The sequence below is a fragment of the Suricata suricatta genome, chromosome 14, assembly GCF_006229205.1.
Source record: "Suricata suricatta isolate VVHF042 chromosome 14, meerkat_22Aug2017_6uvM2_HiC, whole genome shotgun sequence".
Classification (NCBI taxonomy): Eukaryota; Metazoa; Chordata; class Mammalia; order Carnivora; family Herpestidae; genus Suricata; species Suricata suricatta.
Genome location: NC_043713.1, coordinates 12,428,174 through 12,451,195, shown reverse-complemented (window position 1 = coordinate 12,451,195; position 23,022 = coordinate 12,428,174). Strand labels below are relative to the sequence as shown.

At 41.1% G+C, this 23,022-nt stretch overlaps 1 protein-coding gene across 1 annotated transcript; it reads left to right on the top strand.

The window, feature by feature from the left end:
* Positions 1-2,818: 2,818 nt before the first annotated feature.
* SERPINB13 (serpin family B member 13) lies at positions 2,819-12,906 on the top strand. Its single transcript, XM_029922800.1, has 7 exons — positions 2,819-2,998; positions 3,510-3,566; positions 7,824-7,952; positions 8,478-8,595; positions 10,010-10,152; positions 10,361-10,516; positions 12,287-12,906. The coding sequence occupies exons 1-7, from the start codon at positions 2,834-2,836 to the stop codon at positions 12,689-12,691; spliced, it is 1,173 nt and encodes a 390-aa protein (XP_029778660.1). The 5' UTR covers positions 2,819-2,833; the 3' UTR covers positions 12,692-12,906.
* Positions 12,907-23,022: the final 10,116 nt, after the last annotated feature.

The following is a 23,022-nucleotide window of genomic DNA, read 5'->3' as shown; positions in this document are numbered from 1 at the left end:
TCCTTAGGCAGGACATGTAGGTGAGACGGACGAGCTAAACTGTCCTTCTAGGATTTGTTTCTTGGCAACAATGACAAATCTTCACATGCTTTACCCAAGACCAAAGCTGAGAATAATCTGAGAACTGTTTCTTTAATGGACTAGTAGAGCAAGTAGGGATGCCTCAGGGTTAGCAGGAAAAACTAGAATTTGGAGGTATAATCTTTTATTGAGTTTTTTTTTGTCTGTTTTTATTTTTATTTTGAAACAGTGTTGTTTTCCTGAAATCAGTGAGCTTGTTGGATGTTATCAATTATTATTCCTTTAGCCCAGTGTTTGGTACATAGTAGACTCTCAATAAATGCTTATTGAATGAACTAAAAAGAGGGATTTCATAATTAATGGAGAGAATGCTTGAGAACAAGAGCAGTGTGTGTGTGTGTGTGTGTGTGTGTGTGTGTGTGTTTAGCTGCCTGCCCAAACTCTACTCACTAGTTTTTCTTGTTTTTTTGTTTGTTTATTTGCTTTGTTTTATCTAACAAGATAGTTTTCTTTCATTTTCTTCTTTGCATTTGACATATTAAAATAATGAACTGCTAAGCTACTTTTATTGCAGAGACTGGGCTTGTCAGGACACAGCCATGTACTTCCAAATAAAGTATGTGTTAATTCAGATCTTCGTCAGGCTATAAACCAGTGGTTTCCAATCTTGGCTGCACATCATATTCACCTGGAGTGAGAAAAATCCTGATGCCTGGTTCCCACCCCAAGAAACGCTGACTTTGTTATCTGGGGTAGGGTTTGGCATAGTTTTTGTTTGTTTGTTTCCCAGGAGATTTTAGTGTGTATCCAAGGAAGAGAGCCAGTCCTCTCAACAATTCTTTCCAGAGGAGCTCAAGATCATTGGGGATGAAGATCCGCCCTCTGATGGGTTTTCCACCTGAGTCATAATCTCTTTAACTTGGCCATTCTGATGTTACTCTTTGGTCTTGGGTTGAGCTCCTGCTTTTAATCTTCTTTTGCTGTCTGCCTGACTTTGATCTTCCTCTGCATGGGCCTCTAAAATCCTCTGCAAGGGATTAGAATTTAAACTCTCTTCCTCTGTGTTCTAAGGTGAACCCTTTGTGAGCTACAGTTCACAAAACAGTTGCTGACATTAGATGCACAGCCTCATGGCCATGACTGGAAGAAATAGGAAATATAATCCTCAGCTTTGTCATAAACCTTGCATGCTAATTTTATTAGGGAAATCTTCATTGAGAAACCCAAAATTGTTTTGTTGGAAACGGAATGATAATGACTAGGGAGAGGCAGAGAGAGACAGAGAGAGAGCCCTATAAATTAAAGATCTCAACAACTCATGTTACATATGCTTCCTGGTTCCTTTCCTAGCCACCTCTGTCTCTCCAGAAACCAGGTAAGTTCTTTTTTTAGCTTTAACTTAAGATTTCAGTGTTTTGGGGACATTGATGTTTGTTGATTTGAAAGATGTATGTTTATTGTGCATAATTTTCCTTGGGTTGGTTTTATTTAATTCAGTGTCCACATAGTCATGGCAATGTATCATCATCTTGCTTGACAGTAAGTTAACTGATTTTATTTCCTTTAAAAATTTTTTCTTAGTATTTTATTTTTGAAAGAGAGGGACAGAGAGAGAGGGCAAGTGCATGCATGAGTAGGGGAGGGGCAGAAAGAGAGGAAGACACAGATTTTGAAGCAGGCTCCAGGCTCTGAGCTCTCAGCACACAGCCTGATGCGGAGCTCGAACTCATGAACCATGAGATCAAGAACTGAGTCAAAGTCAGACACTCAACTGACTGAGCCACCCAGGTGCCCCGAATGATTTTATTTCTGAGTTAACTTGCAAGGAATCCTTGTAAGGAAAGTTGGGGTTGAAATGGAAGTTTTAATAGCAGATGTGGAATGCTTTCACAGGGATGGGCCCTTGATTCAAAAACCGCTCAAAGTATTTAGGCTTTCAAATAATTTTCTTCTGTATTAATCTCATTCTTGTTTTAGGATTTTTCTTAAAGCCTTCATTAACTAGTTATAACATAGCTGGTGGTGAAGAAAGCATAAAATGTGTTTTAATTGTTTATTTTGGTAAATAGTAATTGCTCTTTAAAATCATTTGTGTGTGCATGTGTGGTTACAAAAGTAATATGAACTCACGGTACAAGCCTGAAGCAATACAGAAAAGTAGAGGAAAGAAAACACTTATGCCCTTACTTAATAACCCATGACAAAGAGATCCGACATTGCCCTTTAGGGAAAATTCAGACAAGACTCAAATTTTCATACAGTTAGGGTGTGGGATTTAAGACGGTTAATCTAGCCTGTCTCTCTCTGCACTAGATTTTAATCAGTTGAGAAATAGAAAGTATCCAAGAAGGAGCCACTATCGACTTTATTATTTTAAGGCTGGTTTGGAGACCGTCCCCTGGCCTGGTCACGGGCCAGCAGCCAGACACACAGGAGCAGACAAGGGCTGGGCCGCATGGGGGACGCTTGCACAGGAGGAAGCGGTGGGCGGGCAGGTGCAGGCAGGCTCTGGCAGAGAACAAGAGAAAAGAAAACCATTTGGTGTCAACTCTGCTGCCGGGGGGATGAGAACAGAAACCCTGGAAGATGCCGATTGATTCTTGTCTCCTGTCCAGAGAAGGCCAAGAACATGGGTGAGAAGCAGGCAGCAGTGACTTTTCCCTGGGAGGATTAAAATTTCTGTTTTCTGAATCAGTGCGGGGAGAGCGAGAGAAGCAGGAAGGGTTCCTGGGACATAAAGCAACTCAGACAGATGGAGTGAGCTCCTTTGGTTTTGATCATTGTTGCTGTTCTAGATCTTACTGGAATCTTCATGGATTCGCTTGGTGCAGCATACACTCAGTTTGGGTTTAATCTTTTCCAAAAGCTGAATAAGATAAAAGATGGCAACATCTTCTTTTCACCTGCGGGAATTTCAGCCGCCATCGGCATGCTGGTCTTCGGGGCCCAAGGAGCCACTGCCGCCCAGTTACAGAAGGTAAGGAGGTGCCCACTGCTGTCCAGGCAGACACATCTCTGGGGGCAGCCCGCCAGCATCACCTTGAGATGGGGCCAGGATACACAGAATGCCTGTGAAGACGCATAGCGATTTCAGGTCTATCTGGGAGGTCCTCCTCCCTCTCCAAATATCGCCAGGCCATCTGCTTCCTGGTGCTCAAAATTCCTTTGAGCGGGGGCTGAGTGAGTGGCCTTGTCCAAAGTCTTTAACCTCATTACTAAATACAGAGCATGAAGAACGAAACCTATTGGAAGAAGTTGCATAATCCCCACCAGGCTATAAATGACACATCAAAGATCAGAACATGAAAGGATAAGCGAACGTAAGTGAGACCAGTGGGGAACCCAGGCCTGTGCCTGATTTTGTGAGGAGAGAAATGCTACCCATTTACCACTGAAGTTTGTTTAACAAGCATTCTAATTCCCCGGACTGATTCTATGTGAGGGTTTCTCTATTCTGATCCCAACCATAATATTTTCTGTCCTTCCAGATGCTTTCTTTCAAAAAAGACACAGAGAGCTCAAGAATCAAAACTGAAGAAGAAAAGGTGAGGAGATAGGTGTCAGTCTTCAGTATGTCTGTGTTGTTGACATGGGCTCCCTGGGAAAATGTGTAGAAGGGACAATAGTTTATAGTTGTTTTTAAGCAATTAGAGTCACTGCACCAAGTAGGGTTGCTAGTATTATATAGTAATAAACCCTTAGAATTAAGAGGAGATTTTAACTTCATTTAAAAAAATGTTTTAATGTCTACTTTTGAGAGAGACAGAAAGAGACACAGCACGAGCAGAAGAGGGGCAGAGAGAGAAGGAGACACAGACTCCAAAGCAGGCTCCAGGCTCTGAGCTGTCAGCACAGAGCCCGGCATGGGGCTTGAACCCACAAATCATGAGATCATGACCTGAGCTGAAGTCGGGTGCTTAACTGACTAAGCCACGCAGGTGCGCCAAGAGGAGACTTTAACTTTAAAGCACATTGACCACTCCGATATAAATGTGCATGGACTGAAAAGTCCCTGTGGCAGAGTGAATAGGTTTAGTAGTTAAACAGACTTGAGTTCAAATCCTGATCTAGTCACTTGACAGCCATGCTACTTTGAGCAAGTTATTCATTTCCTTTGAGCCTCTGTGAAGTGCCCAGGAAGGTATGGAATATGCTGGTGACTCACCCAGTAATAATGGTGGTAGTAGGCGATACTATTATTCCATCCTATTTTTATTTTAAGCCCCCTGCTGATGCTTTACACTAACAGTATATTAGCACAGGACCAAGGACTACTTAGGGTCACTTCCAGCTCTAGGGTTGTAGTATTTCTCCCTCAAAGGACAATCTGCTCAAACACGGGACAGTCCACAGGTCAGGGCTGTCATCTGGAGATGGTTAGAGCTCTTGGGGTGCGGGGGGGGGGCACATCTGCCCTGACAGTAGTCAGAGCTCAGTTCCAGATGCTCATAAAACCATGGCTCTGATCACCCAGCAATATGAGGTGTTCGTTTCACAATCCCACATGGGCAGGTGCTTTGGTTGCCTCACGGGCATATGTGGAGAGTCAGGTTTCCTTACAAAGTTTGTGTCACAGAATTAGGTCTGAGGGCTGCTCCACTGTCCGCTTGATCATGGAGCACTGCTGTTTTCAGAGCACTCTCCCTCCCAAGCGTGGCAGCCTGTACAGAATCTTTGCAGGAATTAGAAAAAGGACGCACCCTTGGGGGTGAGGGTTGATTTTCAGCTTTGTGCAGGGCACAACCTGAACAACTCTGCATAGTAACTCTGTCCACCCCTCCCTCAGGACTTTTCTGGGACACACAGAAGCATGAAGAAGAATAGAATTACTGACTGAAAGGACATTAGGACCGAGGCATGTCTTGGAAACCCTCTGCTCTAACCTCCTCTTTCTATAGATGAGAAAGCAGATGAGTAGAGTGATTTGCTCAAAGACGTGCCAGATGTACATTTGGTTATCACATAAATTCAGAGTATTCTGAACCTCGCTTTTAAAAATTGAAGATAAGATTTTAAGGTATTATGTATAAAAGGTATTAGGAAATTTTTAAATGTTTATTTAGTTTTTGAGAGACAGACAGAGTATGAATGGGGGATGGGAAAAGAAAGGGGGAGACACAGAATCTGAAGCAGGCTCTAGGCTCTGAGCTGTCAGCACAGAGCCTGATGCAGGGCTTGAACTCACAAACCGTAAGATCATGACCTGAGCCAAAGTTGGATTCTTAACCTACTGACCCACCAGGCATCCCAAGGTCCTTATACACTACTGCAATTCTGAATAATGCAATTCTGAGTAACTTTTAACTCTCCCCTCTAGGGTAAGAAATAAACTATTGACAAATTAGCTAATGCCTCAAATACTTTCCTTGAACACATTCCCATCCTCTCCTGAAAGAAGAAGTTCCACAATCCTGAACTTGGTGTTTGTTATTTCTGTATTATCTCATTGCATGTATTTAAAAAAAAAATTATTATTCTTTGAAACCTGATTAGTTTTGGCTCAGGATTGTATTTATAAGATTCATCTATTTTAGGTGGACACTTGTATCCCTTTTCGATTCATTTTCATGGCTATTAACCCATCTATCCTGTTCATAGGTAATTTCTTTCTTCCCTGCTTCCTTTCTTCCTTATTACAAACAAATGGCCCTTCTTCTACAAGCCTTGTAGTTTACCTGGAGGAGAGCCTCTAGTCCCGAGCTTTCAAATATGGCAGCCATTGAACTGGCTATGGAGTATTTGAAATATGTCTGGTTCAAACTGAAAGGTGTTGTGTCAAATATCCATCGAATTTCAAGATCTTAGTATGAGAAAACAACGTTGAAAGAAAGCCGTTTTACTACTCACGACACTCTAACATCGAATGTGTGGGTTTCCTCGCATTTTGACACTAACGTCATGGAGTCAGTGCAGACCCCCCACTTAAAAGGCTCCGTTCCACAAGACATGCCCTACTTCAGATGCTAATCGCAAGGAAGTAGGTTCCCAGATTACCCACACTTTTGTCCAGATTGGCTATAAGTCAGAGGATTCCATTAATCCCCTGCTCAAATTTGATAAGTTGCTATCATGGCTCAGAGAACTTAGGAAAATACTGGTTTCTTGTAAAAAATACAAACGAACAGCCAGGTGAAGAGGTATATAGGGTGAAGTCTCAGATTGTCCCAAGAGTTTGGGGCACACCAACCTCCTCGCATATGGATGTGTTCACCAACCCAGAAGGTCTTTAAACGCTGTAGGGTAGGGATTTTTATGAAAGCTTTATCACCTAGGCATGATCAATAATTAACTTCATCTCCAGCCCCTCCCCTTTCCCTGGAGGGGGGAGATAAGGCTGTAAGTTCTAAGTTTCTAATTATGGTTTGGTCTTTTCTGGTCACCAGCCTCCATCTTGAAGTTGTTAGAACAAAAGATGCTCCTATCACCTAGGAAATTCCAAGGGATTTAGAAGTTCTGTGTCAGGAACTGGGATCAAAGAGAAAATATTCAAAGAAAAGATGCTTCTTGGCACCCAGGAATTTGCACTCAGCAAATTACAAAGTTTAGGTGCCCTGTGTTAGGCACCTGAGAAAGAGACCAAGTATACATTTTTTATTTTGTCACAGATATAAAACATCTTGTTAATTTTCATGTTATTTTTGTTGAAGTAATATAGAATACTTGTATGTTAATATATAATTGTGTATTATAGTTATGTTGAAATGATGCTCTAGATATATTTGGTTTGATAAAATATAATATTACATTTGGTTTCATTTGCTTTTTACTTTTAAGAATGTGGTCGCTAGAAAATTTAAGATTGTATATGTGTCAGGCGAACGTGATAATCTAGCTTCAAGAAAAGCAAGCAGTTAGTAGTGCTTAAGAAAAATTGATTCAGTATCTAATGGATAGTTGAAACCTGTCACAACACAGCATTTTATATACTGTTAAGTGAAACTGCAATACAATCTAAGTTTATTTTGGGAGTGTTTGCTGTATAATTGGATTTAATGAAATGTTTAGAGGTGCAGTAGGCATGACTTTGAGTAGATAATGAAAGAAAATGCAAAATGCTTATTAATTTATGATGTAGTTTCATCTTAGCTTGGGCAAACCATGCAGTATTTAATACATAGTAGCAGAATGTTTACTGTTGAAGCTTGAAAAGATGTGAGTTCTTTGTGTGCAATCTTTCATTTATGCATGTGAGAGGGTTTTCTTTTTTTTTTTTTTTAATATTTTTACATTGTAGTACTTGTTTTGCTTGTTGGTGGTGTTTGCTTATTTAATACATTCCGTCAAGGACAGAAATTAAAAAAAAATAAATTAGAAATGCTGAAAAAGAAAAGGTTATATATGTGGCTCACATTGGCGGCTTGCGTTATATTTCTAAGGGGCACCGCTGGTCTATAGCACATATCTGGCAGGTAGAATTTAACTTTCTTCAACTTTATGTTGAATTTAACTTTATGTTCAACTTTATTAAATATTACCAAATTGTTTGCCAAGGGGATTATACCAACATCTGTGCCACTTGGCAATGCAACAGTTGTACGGAGAGTGGGTGGGACCTGAAACCCACTGGCCTTGAAGTCCCCAGTCATTGGTACTCATGGACAGCTGACCCTTGAACAACACAGTGTTGAATGGCACAGGTCCACTTAGATGCCGTTTTTTTTTTTTTAATAAATACAGTACAGTAAATGTATTTTCTCTTCCTTGCGATTTTCTTAATAACATTGTCTTTTATTGAGCTTACTTTATTATAAGAATATAGCACATAATATATATGTAACATATATATTATTTTGGTTTTGAAGATTGAGAAGTCAGAAGAGATATATCACCAATTCCAAGAGTTTTTGAGTGAGATAGGCAAATCCACTGATGGTTATGAATTGAGGATAGCCAACAGGCTCTTTGGAGAAAAGACATACCTCTTCCTTCAAGTAAGTTCTCTGTGTCCACCACATCTGTACGTGGTGTTCGTGAATGAGCAATGGCCTTTTTAGGACTGTGGGTCCTGGAGGCATGCTGCCTGAGCTGACTGCCTGGCTCAGCCCATGCCACTGGGTGTGTCACCTGCCTGTTCTCCAGACATTCAGGCCTTTGGGGAACTTCTTTTTAATTTTGGAAGTCTAAATCTACTTTTTGCCTCAACTGTATTGCTCCTGCCAAAAATGTGCTTGGAAGTATGCAAAAGTGATTTTCCCAGGTCCCAAGATACCCTGCTAACAATGTCAGCTATCTTTTTTTTTTTTTTTTTAGTGTTTTATTTATTTTTGATACAGAGAGAGACAGAGCATGAGAGGGGGAGGGGCAGAGAGAGAGGGAGACACAGAATCTGAAGCTCAGCTATCTTAATATACAGATACATTTATTTAGAGATGCTGGAAATGGATACATCGCATTTCCTTTTTTTAAACAAATTGAATTTTTAACCTCTTTCTATTCTTTCCCTGTTCCTCCTAAAGAAATACTTAGATTATGTGGAAAAACATTATCATGCATCTCTGGAACCTGTTGACTTTGTAAATGCAGCAGACGAAAGTCGAAAGAAGATTAATTCCTGGGTTGAAAGCCAAACAAAGGGTACAGTATGGACGGGTCATTCATCATAAAACACGTCTTGAGCACCTGCTCTGAGAGAAGACCTGAGCTGGACACTCAGGGGGTGCCAAGGTGCCCAAACTTTTGGGGGGGTTGCATACTTGAAAAAAGTTTTTCAGGGTTAGAAGGGCAGGGCTGGGCATGAGGAGTGGGAGAAGACACTACAGAAAGTGGAATGGTCTCAGCAAATGAAAGAGAGCCAACGGGACATCAGGGAGGGACCACCAAAAGCCACCTTCATGGGAACACCTGGTGGAGAATGATTTGCATGTGGCTGTGGATCATGGTATCTTTGGGGCTCCTGAAACTAGACTCATGTCTGTTGGGCTCACATCTTTTCCTTTATCAGAGCCTTTCTTTCTGAGTGTGGGTCTGTAAGATGAAATGTCACAGAATGTTTCCTTTCTCCTTGTCAAGTGACAAACATTTAGCTCCCCTCCCATCGAGACCCACCGGATAGCCTCCAGCTGGGGCTGCCTAGGCTTCATCTCCACCAGAGCATCATGCTGGGCTGGTAACTTGCAGCCCCGTCCACAGCAGAAAACCTGACAAAGCCCCCACTTCATGCTCTCTTCTCATCCCCTAGCATGAGCCAAGCACACAAGAAGTACCAGAGAGGACTATTAATATGGAAATCCGCTTTGGGGGCAATAGCTGAGACTTTAGTGTTAGAGTTTCAAAATACATTTTTTAAAATTCCAGTTATCAGGAAGACATTATTATTTCATAATGCAATTTTTCCATCTTCATCCTTAGTCCAAAAAATAAAATGAAATTTGAAGAGCAGGAAAAAGAGGGTCCGTCAAAGGGTTGATTGAAGGCAATATTCTTCAGAATTTAGTGTGGGATGGGCTAAGCCCAGAGACAAAAACATTAGCTCCTTTTTCAATAATATAAGAAATGCCTAAGTTTTGGGTGGTAACTACATCAAATGGGTAAAAATAACAGCGTACACTTATTGCGTGCTTAGTATAAGCCAGATAGCACTCTACATGCTTTATGCATATTAACTCATCTACTCCTCATAGCCACTCCATGAGGCAGGCTTTATTCCTGTTTTGCAGATGTGGAAACTGAGGCACAGCGAGCTTAAAAAACTTGCCCGAGATTCCTCAACTGGTAAGAGGCAAACCTGGATGCTAACAGAGGCAGTCTGATCCCAGACCTTGAACTCTTAACCATCATACTTCAATTTATCCAATGGGATGAACGGGCTACGGGCAAAGTGAGAACCTGCCTGCAATTCTGCCAGCAAACTTTCTGTCAGCAAGGCCCTCGGATGCTGAGCTGGCTGTTCTTAACGATGAGTCAGGTCCACCCGCATCATATCTGCCATGCATAGCACTTGTGATTTTGAAGACGGGCCAATTGTGTTCTTGTTGTTGTTCATTTGCAGAAAAAGTCAAGGACCTGTTTCCAGATGGTTCTCTAGACAGCTTCACCAAGCTGGCACTGGTGAACATAGTTTATTTTAAAGGGCAATGGGACAGGGAGTTTAAGAAAGAAAATACCAAGGAGGAGGAATTTTGGCTGAATAAGGTATGGCCCTTAACTTATTTACGTGATGTGTCTACACGTGGAATGTACAATCTAAAGTCATATTTGAGCGAATGTCCATGATAGATAGCAATGCTGACTGGAGGCTCTCATCTCTAGCACTATTCTAGGTGGGGCCGATGACTTTGGTAGGCTAACTTGGTTGTCTTATGCCTCGTCTGACATCGCATGCTCTGTTACTCTGTTGCAGAGTACAAGCAGATGTGTGCCAATGATGACACAGAGCCACGCCTACAGCTTCGCTTTCCTGGAGGACTTGCAAGCCAAACTTCTGGGAATTCCATACAAAAACAATGACCTAAGCATGTTTGTGTTGCTGCCCAATGACACAGATGATCTGGAGAAGGTAAGGCCTTGCATCTCCCTAGCCTTGCTTTCATTTCCTGAGGCTTTGTGTTCCAAAGCATGTTTCTGGGGAAGCTGGGAAACAGGACTTCTGATTTGGAGCTGGTGTCTGGCAGAAACTACTCCTTACTCTGTGCAGCAGCTACAGACAGATGTCTGAAAAGGGGCATTAGGCTGTATCAGGTTTATTGAAAACAACCAATACCAAAATATTTGGGGATGTGCTAAAATGAACATTTAAGGTCAAATAGGAGAGCCAATGACCAGCCACTATTCTGAGAAATGGTTAATCTCTATGCACCTTTTTCCCAGAAAAGAACTGCATGTGCACATACAGCAAATTTTGCATCCTGTTCAGTAGGCTATTAGACCTCCTGAATTTCCTTCTTGGACCGTTAACTTCTTTTTATTTGTTTAAACAATTTTTAAGTGTATTTATTTATTTTGAGAGAGAGGGCACACAAGCAGGGGAGGAAGAGAGAGAGAGAGAGGGTGAGAGAGAGAATCCCAAGCAAGCTCTTCTCTGTTAGCACAGAGCCCAGTGTGGGGTTTGGACTCATGAACCGCGAGATCATGATGTGAGCCAAAATAGAGTCAGTAGCTCAACCGACTGAGCTGCCCAGGTGCTCCTAATTTCTTTTTAAAGATTTTATTTTTTATTTTTTCAGAGACGTTTTGGTACAGAGATTTCCCATTTCCTCCCTGCCCCCACAATACACAGCCTCCTCCATAATCAACATCACTTACCAGAGTGGTAATTTTTTTAATCCAAGGAAGAACCTCCATTGACGCATAATACTCATCCTAAATCCGTATCTTTAATCCTGAACCCTTTTAGTCCCCCTTGACTTAAACGTAGCCTGAGATATCTTTGAGAGGAGGTCCAGTACATGGAAAGCACTCAGTAAGTGATGGATGCTATATTATTACAATAGTAGATGCTGTTTTGTGGATGTTTCCAACATCTCTAGTGCTCTGCATGTCGGAACAAATCTGGGATAGCTGAATGGCTATATGTACGAAAGCTTTAAGAGTGTACAGACTCTGACTCCAAAATTCCAGTTCAAAAGAAACAAAACTGCCCTTCTGAGTCAAATCAGTAATTTCTGCATTAAATATACTAAGATAGCTAGTTTGAAACTAATCATCGTCATCATCATCATCATCATCATGATGTTATTTTTGGATCCATGGGCTCTATCAGTATCTATCATGCTGCCTACTTACTTACTAGATGATGGTAAAAAATGAGTGGATGAATGTTTGGGAAAATATATCAGCTTGATGAAAATATCACCTATCAGTCTGAAGATATTTAGGGGAGATACAGACTTCTGAAAAAGTTTACACTAAAACAAGTAACATGGATTTCACTGTAATTGCAACTATGTAAATATATATTATGTAAAGTATATTAATCATATTTATTACAGTTAGTTCATATAAATATTCAACTTACTATATATAAATTATGTTATCTATGCATAAAACACTACAAGGGAATAGTAAAAAAATGAAATAATATATGTTAGGTTGATAGAATAAGGAATAACATTTCTCATCCTTAAAAATTCATTTACTACTATTGAGTTTTCACATACATCGAGTAAATAAACAAGTATAAGACAAGCGCCTGCTATAGACAACGGGCTAGTGAAATAACATTTGTTCTTTTATTCATTTTTAAAACTAATCATTTCCAACAGTGTTTAGAAATCATTGCTACAGTGTTTCAACTTTGTACTGATAATCATACCATTTTTCTGAACAGATTATAGACCACATAACTCCAGAAAAATTAGTAGAGTGGACCAGCCCGGGGCACATGGAAGTAAGGAACGTGACCTTGCACTTGCCGCGGTTCGCGGTGGAGGATGGGTACGACCTGGAGGCCGTCTTGGCAGCCGTGGGGCCGGGAGACGCCGTCAGGGAGCCCAGAGCCGATTCTCCGAGGTCGGCCTCACACTCGGGGCTGCAGGCACAGAAGTTCCTCCACAGGGCCTTTGTGGCGGTCACCGAGGGAGGGACTGAGACTGCAGCCGGCACCGGCGTGGGCTTTGCCCTCACGCTGGCGCCGGAATATGAACATTTTCACTGCAATCACCCTTTCCTGTTCTTCGTCAGGCACAACCAGTCCAACAGCATCCTCTTCTTCGGTAGATTCTCTTCTCCTTAGGACAGTCATTGCCTTGGCCGAGAACCAGTGTTGGGGAATCAGTAGGACGATGGACATTGCCCATTCTTTAAGAAAAATGGTCTTCCTTGCTTGCATTCCAATCTTACCATCCAAATCACTGACTTAAGTGACTGTAATGGTGTGCGTGTTTATAATTCTCCTTAAAACTGAAATGTCCTTTTCAGTTTGTGCTGCGTAATAACATAGCTAAATCAAGGCTCATTAATAAACTCCGGTTGATTTCTTCTTGAAGTAGATCAACCTCTTGTAGTTTTGTGTACTAATGGCAAGAAACAGACTCTTCAGTAAAGACACAGACTTGTGATTCTGGGAGTCCCTCTAGTTCTAATAGTCTGACGTAATACACAAATAAAAGAAAACAGTAATTTACTCATGTGTTACTTTTTTCTTTCTCTGCAAGTGCAGCAAACTGCACAGAAGAAAGAGGATTTAGAAGCACATTAGCAAAACATAAATTCAGGCTTAAAGCCAGGACAAAATAAAGCAATGTGTCAGATGGAGTAGATTCTTATACTTTCATCTTCTCTTCTAACGGAGCATATCATCTGTTGTCAGTTGTGTAAGCCTTTCGATATTGTGAAATAAATGTGATTTTAGGAAGATAAATATTGTAGCTGATCGATATTTTTACCCTGTCACTTTTTAAAATGACAGTAAATATTTGGAATGTTTTTTTAGAAGAGTGTGTTCTTTCATTTTTGCCCATTTAAGTACTTCTGGTTATTTCCTGAGGGCACTGGGGGCACTGCCAAAAGGTATTTTCTTGAAGACGCTGTTTGAAATGCACGGAATCCACTGCTGATGCTCTTCATTGCGGACCTACTCTACTTCTATTTTTTCAGTTTTTAACAAGATCTCATTACTGTTTTTTAAGAGCTCAACTGAACTATAATTTACCTACCATACAATCCACACTTTGGAAATTTACAATTCAATGATTTTTGGTAAATTTCTATACTTGTGCATCTGTCACCACAATCCAGTTTGGGGACATTCCCATCATCCTATAATGTTTTCTTTATGCCTGTTCTCACCCCCAACAAGGGCAACTACTGATTTGTTTCCTGTCTTTATAAAACTTTTGTTGATATTTCCTATAAATAGAACCATTGGATATGTAGTTTTTTGCATCTGACATCTTTCATTTAGCATAATATTTTCAAGGTTCCTCCAAATCACAGTATAAATCAATACTTCATTCTTTTTCTGGCTGAGTAATATTCTATTACATGGATTTTTCAGATTTTATTTATCTATTCATCAACTAATGAACATTTAGATTATTTCTACTTTTTGGGTATTATGATTAAATAGCTATGAACATTTTGTATATAAATTTTTTGTGGACATATATTTCCATTTCTCCTAGGTACATACCTAGGAATGGGATTAGTGGGTCATCTGGTGGCTTTGTTTGTCATTTTGAGGAACTGTCAACTTGTTTTCCAGAGTGACTGCAACCATTTTATAATACCATACAATGTAGGAGGGTACCAATTTCTACTCCTCTTTGTGAATACTTGTTATAGCTGGTCTTTTTAATTTTAGCTGTCCTGGTGATTGTGAAGCAGTATCTGATAGTTTTATGGTATCTTTTGAAGTGCAGACAGAATCGAATGCATCTATATTATTTTTAAAGGATAATGCTTTTGGTGTATCTAGGAACTCTTTCCCTAATCTAAGTTTACTAACAGTTCCTCCCATTTTCTAAGTTTTACAGTTTTAACTCTTCCATTTAAATCCATGGTCCATTTCTCTGTGTGTGTGTGTGTGTGTGTGTGTGTGTGTGTGTGTGTGTGTGTGTGGTAAGGTAAGGGTCTAGGTTATGACTATTTTGTACATGGATATATAATTATCACAGCACCATTTATTGAAAAGACAATCCTGGGGTCCCTGGGTGGCTCAGTTGGTTAAGTGACCGACTTCGGCTCAGCTCATGATCTCACGGTTCGTGGGTTTGAGCCCTGCGTCGGGCTCTGTCCTGACAGCTAGCTCACTCAGAGCCTGCAGCCTATCTTCAGATCCTGTGATTCCTTCTCTCTCTGACCCTCCCCTGCTCATGTGGCCTCTCTCTCTCAAAAATGAATAAAAACATTAAAAAAAATAAAAAGACAATCCCTTTTTCAGTGAATTGTCTGAGCAGCTTTATCAAAATCAATTAACCATAAATATGAGGTTTCACTTCTGGGGTCTCAATTTTCTTCTTTTGATTTATATGCATACTGATGTGACCATACTACATTGTCTTGGTTACTATAACATTGTAATAAATTCTGAAATCAGTGAGTGTAATTACTTTGTTCTTTTACAGAATTGTTTTGGTTCAACTAGGTCTTCTGCATTTTCATGTAAAATTTAGACTCAGTTTGTCAATTTATTTAAAAAGCCTACTGGAATTTTGATAGGAATGGTATTAAATCTATGGACCAATTTGCTCAATATTGAATTTTCCAATCCACAATATCAAATGTCTCTCCATTTATTTAGTAATTTCATTTCTTTCAGCAATATTGTATAGGTTTAAGTGTACAAATATTTTTTACATTGAATTTATTTTGACAATTTTTAATGCTATGGTGAATGGCATTATTTTAATTTGCATATAGTCATTATATTGTATACTTTAAATATCTACACATTTATTAAAAATAAAATAAGAATGAAAAGAAGCATGAAATAAGATGTTTAAAGGAATTTAAAAAGTGGTGAGTGTTAGTGGGTATTTTATTGAGAGATTCTTTTTCTTTTTTTATGTTTATTTATTTTTGAGAGAGAGAGAGGCAGAGAGAGAGAGTGTAAGTGGGTGAAGGGCAGAGAGAGAGCGAGACTCAGAATCTGAAGCTGGCTCCAGGCTCTGTGCTGTTAGCAAAGAACCCGATGTGGGGCTTGAGCCCACAAACTGTAAGATCATGACCTCAGCCAACATCATATGCCTAACCAACTGAGCAACCCAGGTGCCCCTAAACTGAAGTTTATTTAAAAGGGCAAGGTAGCAAGAGAGGAGGTAACTGATCTGAGTTATGAGTAACAAGGCTTTAGAAAGTACAGAGGCTCAAAATGCAAGTAGGGATGTTCTGATAAGAAAATAAATATGACAGAGGTGTCACTAACCAGAGTGGCAGTTCAGGATCTTAATTGGTGCTTGTCTACCAGCCACAATTACAGAACCTCCTTACTCCACACATCCTTGACCAAGTGTCCAGGATCGCTTTTTCGGTTTTACAAGTATCCTCAATGGAGCTGGGCAAGTGGATGGCCTTTGGATAAAAAGCCAAGTGACACCTTTGGGCAACGTCCTCTCTAGCAAACAACAGAGGAGCTGCTGGTTAAGTCCTTTGAGGTGCCAATCTGGGTAAGGCTGCTAACCAGGAGTATGAAGTAACCACAGCACTAAAAGCCCTTGAAAGGTAAGATGGTCCGGGCTTAGCCAATCATTGTTAACTAACCTTCCAGCCACAGTAATCTGTGTAAGGGTGAGGACGTGGTCTGGGACGTCATATAAAGACGGGAGGAGAGAAGCTCTCTTGAGGGTTACTAGCTGGAGGAAGATGATCTAGGTATTAGCTCAAGTCAAACACTAGTCTTCTTGTGACACAGGAGGCTTTCCTCTACAGAGCAGAGGATGAGGCCAATACCGAAAACAGGTGATCTGAAAAAAAGAGGTATCTATCATGTATCTACCTACCTACCTACTTACCTACCCACCTACCTACCTATCATGTATCCATGGAGAAGAGAACTTGATACACTCTGTTTTACCATTCCACCCAAACCCCCCAAAACAAAACAAAACAACCCTGGGTTTTGTTCCTGGGTGCTTGAGGAATCCTGAGGAATATACAGCCTCCTTGGACAAAAGCTTGAAAGATAGCAGGGAAGCTGGGACCCATGTTTTGGGGGATGCCTGAACTCCTAATTGTTTTGAGGGATTGATTAAAATTATTTTCTTCTGCTGCAGATGCAGTGGCACCGCCAACATACTGTAAGAGAATAGAAATTTCTCAAGAAGAGAAGAATCTGAGTTAAATCTTAAAAACAGACTCCACTTAAGAATTGTTTTGCAAGTCAATCTTTTGTTCTCAGAATGAACTGGATAATTCACATATGCTTTAAAATAAGTGAGTTGGCTAAGATTTCATTGGAAATATAACTGCAGTTGATCAAATTCTGTATAAGAATGCGTTTCCAGGGTGCCTGCATGGCTTAGTGGGCTAAGCACCGACGTCGGCTCAGGTCATGATGTCTCAGTTCTGGGTTTGTGCCCTGCATCAGGCTCTGTGCTGACAGTTCAGTGCCTGGAGCCTGCTTTGGATTCTCTGGCTCTCTCTCTCTCTCTTTGCCCATCCCCTGATCACACTCTGTCTCTCTCTTTCAAAAATAAATATTTAAAAAAACATTAAAAAATAATCTGTTTACAAATAAACACAAACTCATCCGAATGAATTCGGAGCTCTATGCACAGGGAAAAAGACATGTAAGATGACTGGAGTTTCAAATATTCTCTTCTGCAAGGCAATTCAGGAGAATGTCATTTGGGCATCCATGGTGGTGGATCGCTTTTGCAGAAGTATTTGGCTCAAATGTAACTACTGTCCAGGTGAGAGTCTTTGGAAGCTACCTGCTTTTGAGGGAAGCGCAGAATGGCTGAAGAAGTGGGTTGATGCTGTGGATGCGTGGACTACGGGAAATTCAATGCTTCTGAATGAAGAATCAGGAGTCCAATTACCCAAATTTGATTCCCAGCTCGACCACTTACTAACTGTGGGACTTCCAGGAAGACATGTAACCTTTCCTATTGCAATTTTGTCATCTGTGACATGGGGAGTTGACTCAATAAAATCATTCCCTATCTGGCTGTTGCAGAAATTAAATAAGATTGCATGTACAAAGTACGTAAGCCAATGCCTGGCACTTAAATGGTCAATAAATGTAAGCTGCTGCTTCTTCCTCCTCCTGTTTCTCTTCCTTTTCCTCTTTCTCTCCCTCCTCCTTTTTCCTTGTTAGTGTTCCTCATTGCTCCTCAATCCTCTACATTGATATTGTTTATAGTAACTGAATATAGCAATTCTATCAGTTTGTGTTCCCGGAGGCACAGGATGACACATTCCATTTAATTAGGATTTTGAAGATACTGTTTTCTACATAAACTTTTTATTTGAAATAATTTTAGATTTAAAAAGTTGCAAAGATGGTATGGTGAGTTTCCATATACTCCAAGCCCTAATGTTATCACTTCACATGACTGTGCATGTTCGTGTTTCTCAACTCTAAGAAATCAGAGTTGGTCCATCAGTCCCTGTTGGCAGGCAGCATGCTAAGTAAGGTTCCACCCGGTGTCCTAGTTAGTCGATCGAATACTAATGTAGGTGTTGCTGTGAACGGATTTTGCAGAAGCAACTAAGGATCCAAATCAGTTCACTTTAGGGAAGTTACCAGGTGGGCCTGTTCTAATCACACGAACCTGTAAACCTTGGTCTAAAGCTCAGGAACCAGGATGTCAGAGGCAAAGCCTGAGGGATTTGTCAGGAGCAAAATTCTCTTGCTAACTCTGAACATGTGGCAAGACCCTGAGAGCCTTTACCTGCTTACAGGGACCCTAACTCACAGCCGGCAAGTCAGGGGGAAACTCAGTCCTATAAGCACAACAGATAACCTTGGCCAACGACCCAGGTGGAGTGTGTTCTTCCTCAGTCCCTCCAGAAAGGAGCACAGCCTAACTGAAACTGATTTCAGCTTTGTAAGTCCCTGGGGGTAGATTTAGTCCTATTGGGCCAGGACTTCTGACCCACAGAGCTGTGGGTGCTTGATTATGAAGTAACAAAAAATTAATATAATTACTATTGGCTAAACTCCAGGCTTTACCTGGATTTTACCATTAATTGTTTCACTAATGTCCATTAGCTGTTCTAGAATCTAGTACATGAAATAACAACACATTTAGTTGTCATATCTCCACAGTCTCCTCTGATCTGTGACAATTTCTCAACCTTTTCTTGTTTTTCATGACCTTGGCGGTTTTGAGGGGTACTGGTTGGGTATTCCAGTTCTCTGGCTTGTTTTCTCATGGTTAGGCTGGGGTTCTGGGATTTATCCCGAGGTGCCGTGCCTTCGCATTACATCATTGGAGGGGGAACCTGACCTGTACGGGACGTCACTGGGGATTTAACCTTGACCTCCTCCTGCAGGTAGAGTCTGTCAGGCTTCCACACTACAGAGTTGCTATTTTCCCCCTTTCATACTCTATACTCTTTGAAAGTGAGTCACTAAGTTCCATTTATCCTACTGGGGGAGGAGGGATTAAGCTCCATCTTCTGGAGGGGAGAGTATCTACTTATTTGGAATTTTTCCGTAGGGAAGATTCAGAAGAGACTTAAAAAAATTAACAGTTAATCAAATTTACAGAGATGGAATTTACCTAATATAATTCATGTATTTAAAAAAATTTTTTTAGATGTTTTTATTTATTTTTGATACAGAGACACAGCATGAGAGGGGGAGGGGCAGAGAGAGAGGGAGACACAGAATCTGAAGCAGGCTCCAGGCTCTGAGCTGTCAGCACAGAGCCTGAGGTGGGGCTCGAACCCACGAACATGAGATCTGACCTGAGCTGAAGTCGGAGGCTTAACTGACTGAGCCACCCAGGTGCCCCAATTCATGTATTTTAAGTGTTAGAAGGTCAGTTTTTATAAATGTATATATCCATGAAAACACCACAACCAAGACACAGAATATTTCCATGATCTCTGCAAGTTTCTCTTGTTTTGCTTCCCAGTTATCCACCAGCCCAGCAACAGCTGATCGGCCTTCAATCACTTCGGAGTACATTCATCATTTCTGGGGTTTCAGCTGAGTGAATTCAGAGAGAAGATCCTCTTTTGCTCAGCTGTGTTTTTGAGATTCATCGATGCTGCTGAGGTAGTGTGCTACTTTTTAGTGACAAACACGATTCTATTGTTTGCATCAACCACATCTTGCTGATCCACTTACCTACTGATGGGCTTCTGTGTGGCTTCCAGTGTGTGGCCACCATGCACAATGCTACTGTGCACATGTGCCTGAGTCTTTACGTGGACGTGTGTTTCTATTTCTTTTCATTTAGACATCAAGGAGTGAGACTGCTGGAGCATATGGCATGTTTAAGTTTCTAGGAAACTGCCCAAACGCCCCCCGAGTTACACTCCCACCAGCAATGTACGAGCAGCCCAGTCGCACTGCCTTCTCACCGATGGCTGGTGTGGCCGGTCTTCTCCATTACAGACATTCCAGGGGTGTGCACTTCTTCAGTAAAGTGTCTGTCCAAATCTTTTGTTTATTTCTATTATATTGCCTTACAGTTATCGATTTCTGATTGCTTTCAATATATTCTGAATACAAATTCCACCATCAAATATATGGATTGCTTTTTTCCTTTCTTCTTTCATCTGGTCCGTGCTTGCCGCCGTCCAGGATCCAGTTTATTCTTTTCTAGGGAGGTGGTCCTGAGAGTGGTGGGTACCATCCTGTGCCACAAGAGGGAGGGCCTGAAGGTCAGTTAAGGCCCAGGGCAGGATAAGGGCGGCAGGGCCAGGCACTCAGTAAGTCCCCGAAATGTGGTGAGGCCAGGCTGGGGCCCGGAGGTGGCTGTGGGAGGTGGGGGCAGGTGCCCCTGCTGCCGGCCTGAGAGGCACTGGCTGGGGCTCCAGCGCTATGGACCCAAGCCGCACGGGCACACCAGAAGCCTGCCATGAGACACTAAAAGAAAATGTGTGAGATAATTTTAACTGTTTTTTATTAAAAAAAGTTTTTTTTAAATGTTTTATTTTTTTGAGAGAGAGAAAGAGATAGCATGAGCCGGGGAGGGGCAGAGATAGAGGGAGATACAGAATCCAATGACAGGCTCCAGGCTCTGAGCTGTCAGCACAAAGCCCGATGCAGGGCTCAAACCCACAAACTGCGAGATCATGACCTGAGCCGAAGTCAGCCGCTTAACCAGCTGAGCCCCCCAGGTGCCCCAATTTTAACTTTAAAGAGAGGACATTCTGTTTTCTTATACAACTTCTGATACTATGCTCTACTCAAATTTCTAACCCACAGGAAAAATCAGATCAGAAATATTTACTGTTTTCAGCTTGCATACTTCGGTGTAATTTTTTTATGCACAAATAAATAACGGATACAGGAACTGATATTTTTTTACTTTAACTTAAATATAACGTAGCTATGTGTGCCTGATCACCACACTACTGAACACCCAAAGTTTAAAAATTTTGTTTGCTATTTCATGGTTCTATCCGTGAATATGGAGTCGCAAGCAAGGGAAGAAAAGTTCCATTTTACATCCCCATGGGTCCATGATATGTCCCCTTAGGAGTTCAATCACCTATGTACTTCTAGCCAAAGAGCCGCTTGAATTCACCCACAAAATCTCATTAAACAGTAAAGAAAATGATACCAATAGAAACTCAGATCTACAGAAAGTACTAAAGAGTGACAAAAATGGCAAACTGTGAGTAAATATAAAATACATTTTTGCTCATTTTAAAAAGATAATTGACTGCTTAAAGCAAAAGCAACAGCAATCCATTTCAGGGTTTACAAGAAACAGGAATAAAATCTGTCATTAAAACAGCAAAGAGGAGAGCACAAAATGGAAGCACACTCTTTGAAAGTTCGCACATTAACAACATAGTGGTATATTTCCTGAAGATGTTCCGTGAAATGTTAAGGACGCATAGTGTAGATTCTAAAGCAACCACTATTAACTCAGTGCTGGAGATAAAATGTCATACTCAAGGAGTGACTCAGTCAGTTGAGCACCGACTCTCAGTTTTGGCTCAGGTCCTGATCTCAAGATTGGTGGCTGGCTCTGCACTGACAGTTTGAAGCCTGCTTAGAATTTTCTCTCTCTGTCCCTCCCCTGCTCATGCTCTCTCTCTCTCTCTCTAAATAAATAAATAAATAAATAAACTCTTAAAAATAAAATAAAAACTAGCTTATTGGGACATCTGGATGGCTCAGTTGGTTAAGTGGCCGACTTCAGCCCAGGTCATGATCTCATAGTTCATGGGTTCGAGCCCCGAGTTGGGCTCTGTGTTGACAACTCAGAGCCTGGAGCCTGCTTCTGATTCTGTGTCTCCCTCTCTCTCTCTCTGTCCCTGCCCCACACATACTTTGTTTCTCTCTCTCAAAAATAAAAATAAACATTAAGAAAAATTATTTTTAAAAACTAGCTTATCCAACACTTAAAAAAATGTAATACTAAAAATCCTCAATCAGAAAGACATCAGGGAAAGAAAAGGGAAAAAACAAATGAAACAAGCAGAAAAAAAATAGCAAATATGGTAGGTTTAAACCCAAACGCAAGCATAGTTACAGCAAGCACTAATGATTTAAATACTCTATTTCAAGGACAGAAATTGTTGGACGGCAAGAAAAAGCAAGACCCGATGGAACACGGTCCAGCTCCGTTTGATACCGGACTGCTGACAGCATTCAAGTCCCTTGCTCCGTCCCTCTGACCCACATCCGGGCTCGCCGGCAAGAAAGCCCTAGAGCCCCCTCCCTCGGCCCCTGCAGGAAGTACAAACCAAGTGTCAACTCTGAACCACAAGAAAGTCCTTCCAGCACTGAATCCTGGGGACTCAGTATTTGAGTAATAAATCTCTTCCTACCTCCTTCGTGCATGCCTGGAATCATTAGTATCAATGTCCAGCCAATTTTTTTGGAGGGGGCTCCATTCTACCTCCATAAGATAACCACAACACCCCATTATAGGATATCTATTAAAAAAAACCAAACCTTTAAATACAAGGACACATCTAGGTTAAAGGAAAGAATGAAAAAAATACACATTGCCAACACCAGTCACAGGAAAGTCTAAGTGGCTACATAATTATTATTTGACAAATTAAACCTCAGCACAAGGACTCCTACCAAGGATGGGGAGGTACTGACATCTGATGGATAGACATAGATCAACCGGCTCAGCCGGTTAAGCCTGGACTCAGGTCATGATCTCCCCATTTCATGGGTTTGAACCTCATGCAGGGCTCTGCACTGGCAGCACAGAGCCAGCTTGGGATCCTTTCTCCGCCCCCCCCCCCCCCAGAAGAAATAAAAATAAACTTAAAAAAAAAAAAAGAACAGAGGAACCAGAAACAGGTCCACACATACACGTCACAAAGTTTCCAAGATTAGTAATTATTAGGGTAAGGAGAGTCTTTTCCACAAATGCTGCTGTTACAACTGAATGTCCACATGAAGAACAATGCGCCCTAACCCTTACTTAAAAACTCATTCAACATAAATCAGTTACCTAAATTTAAAAGCTA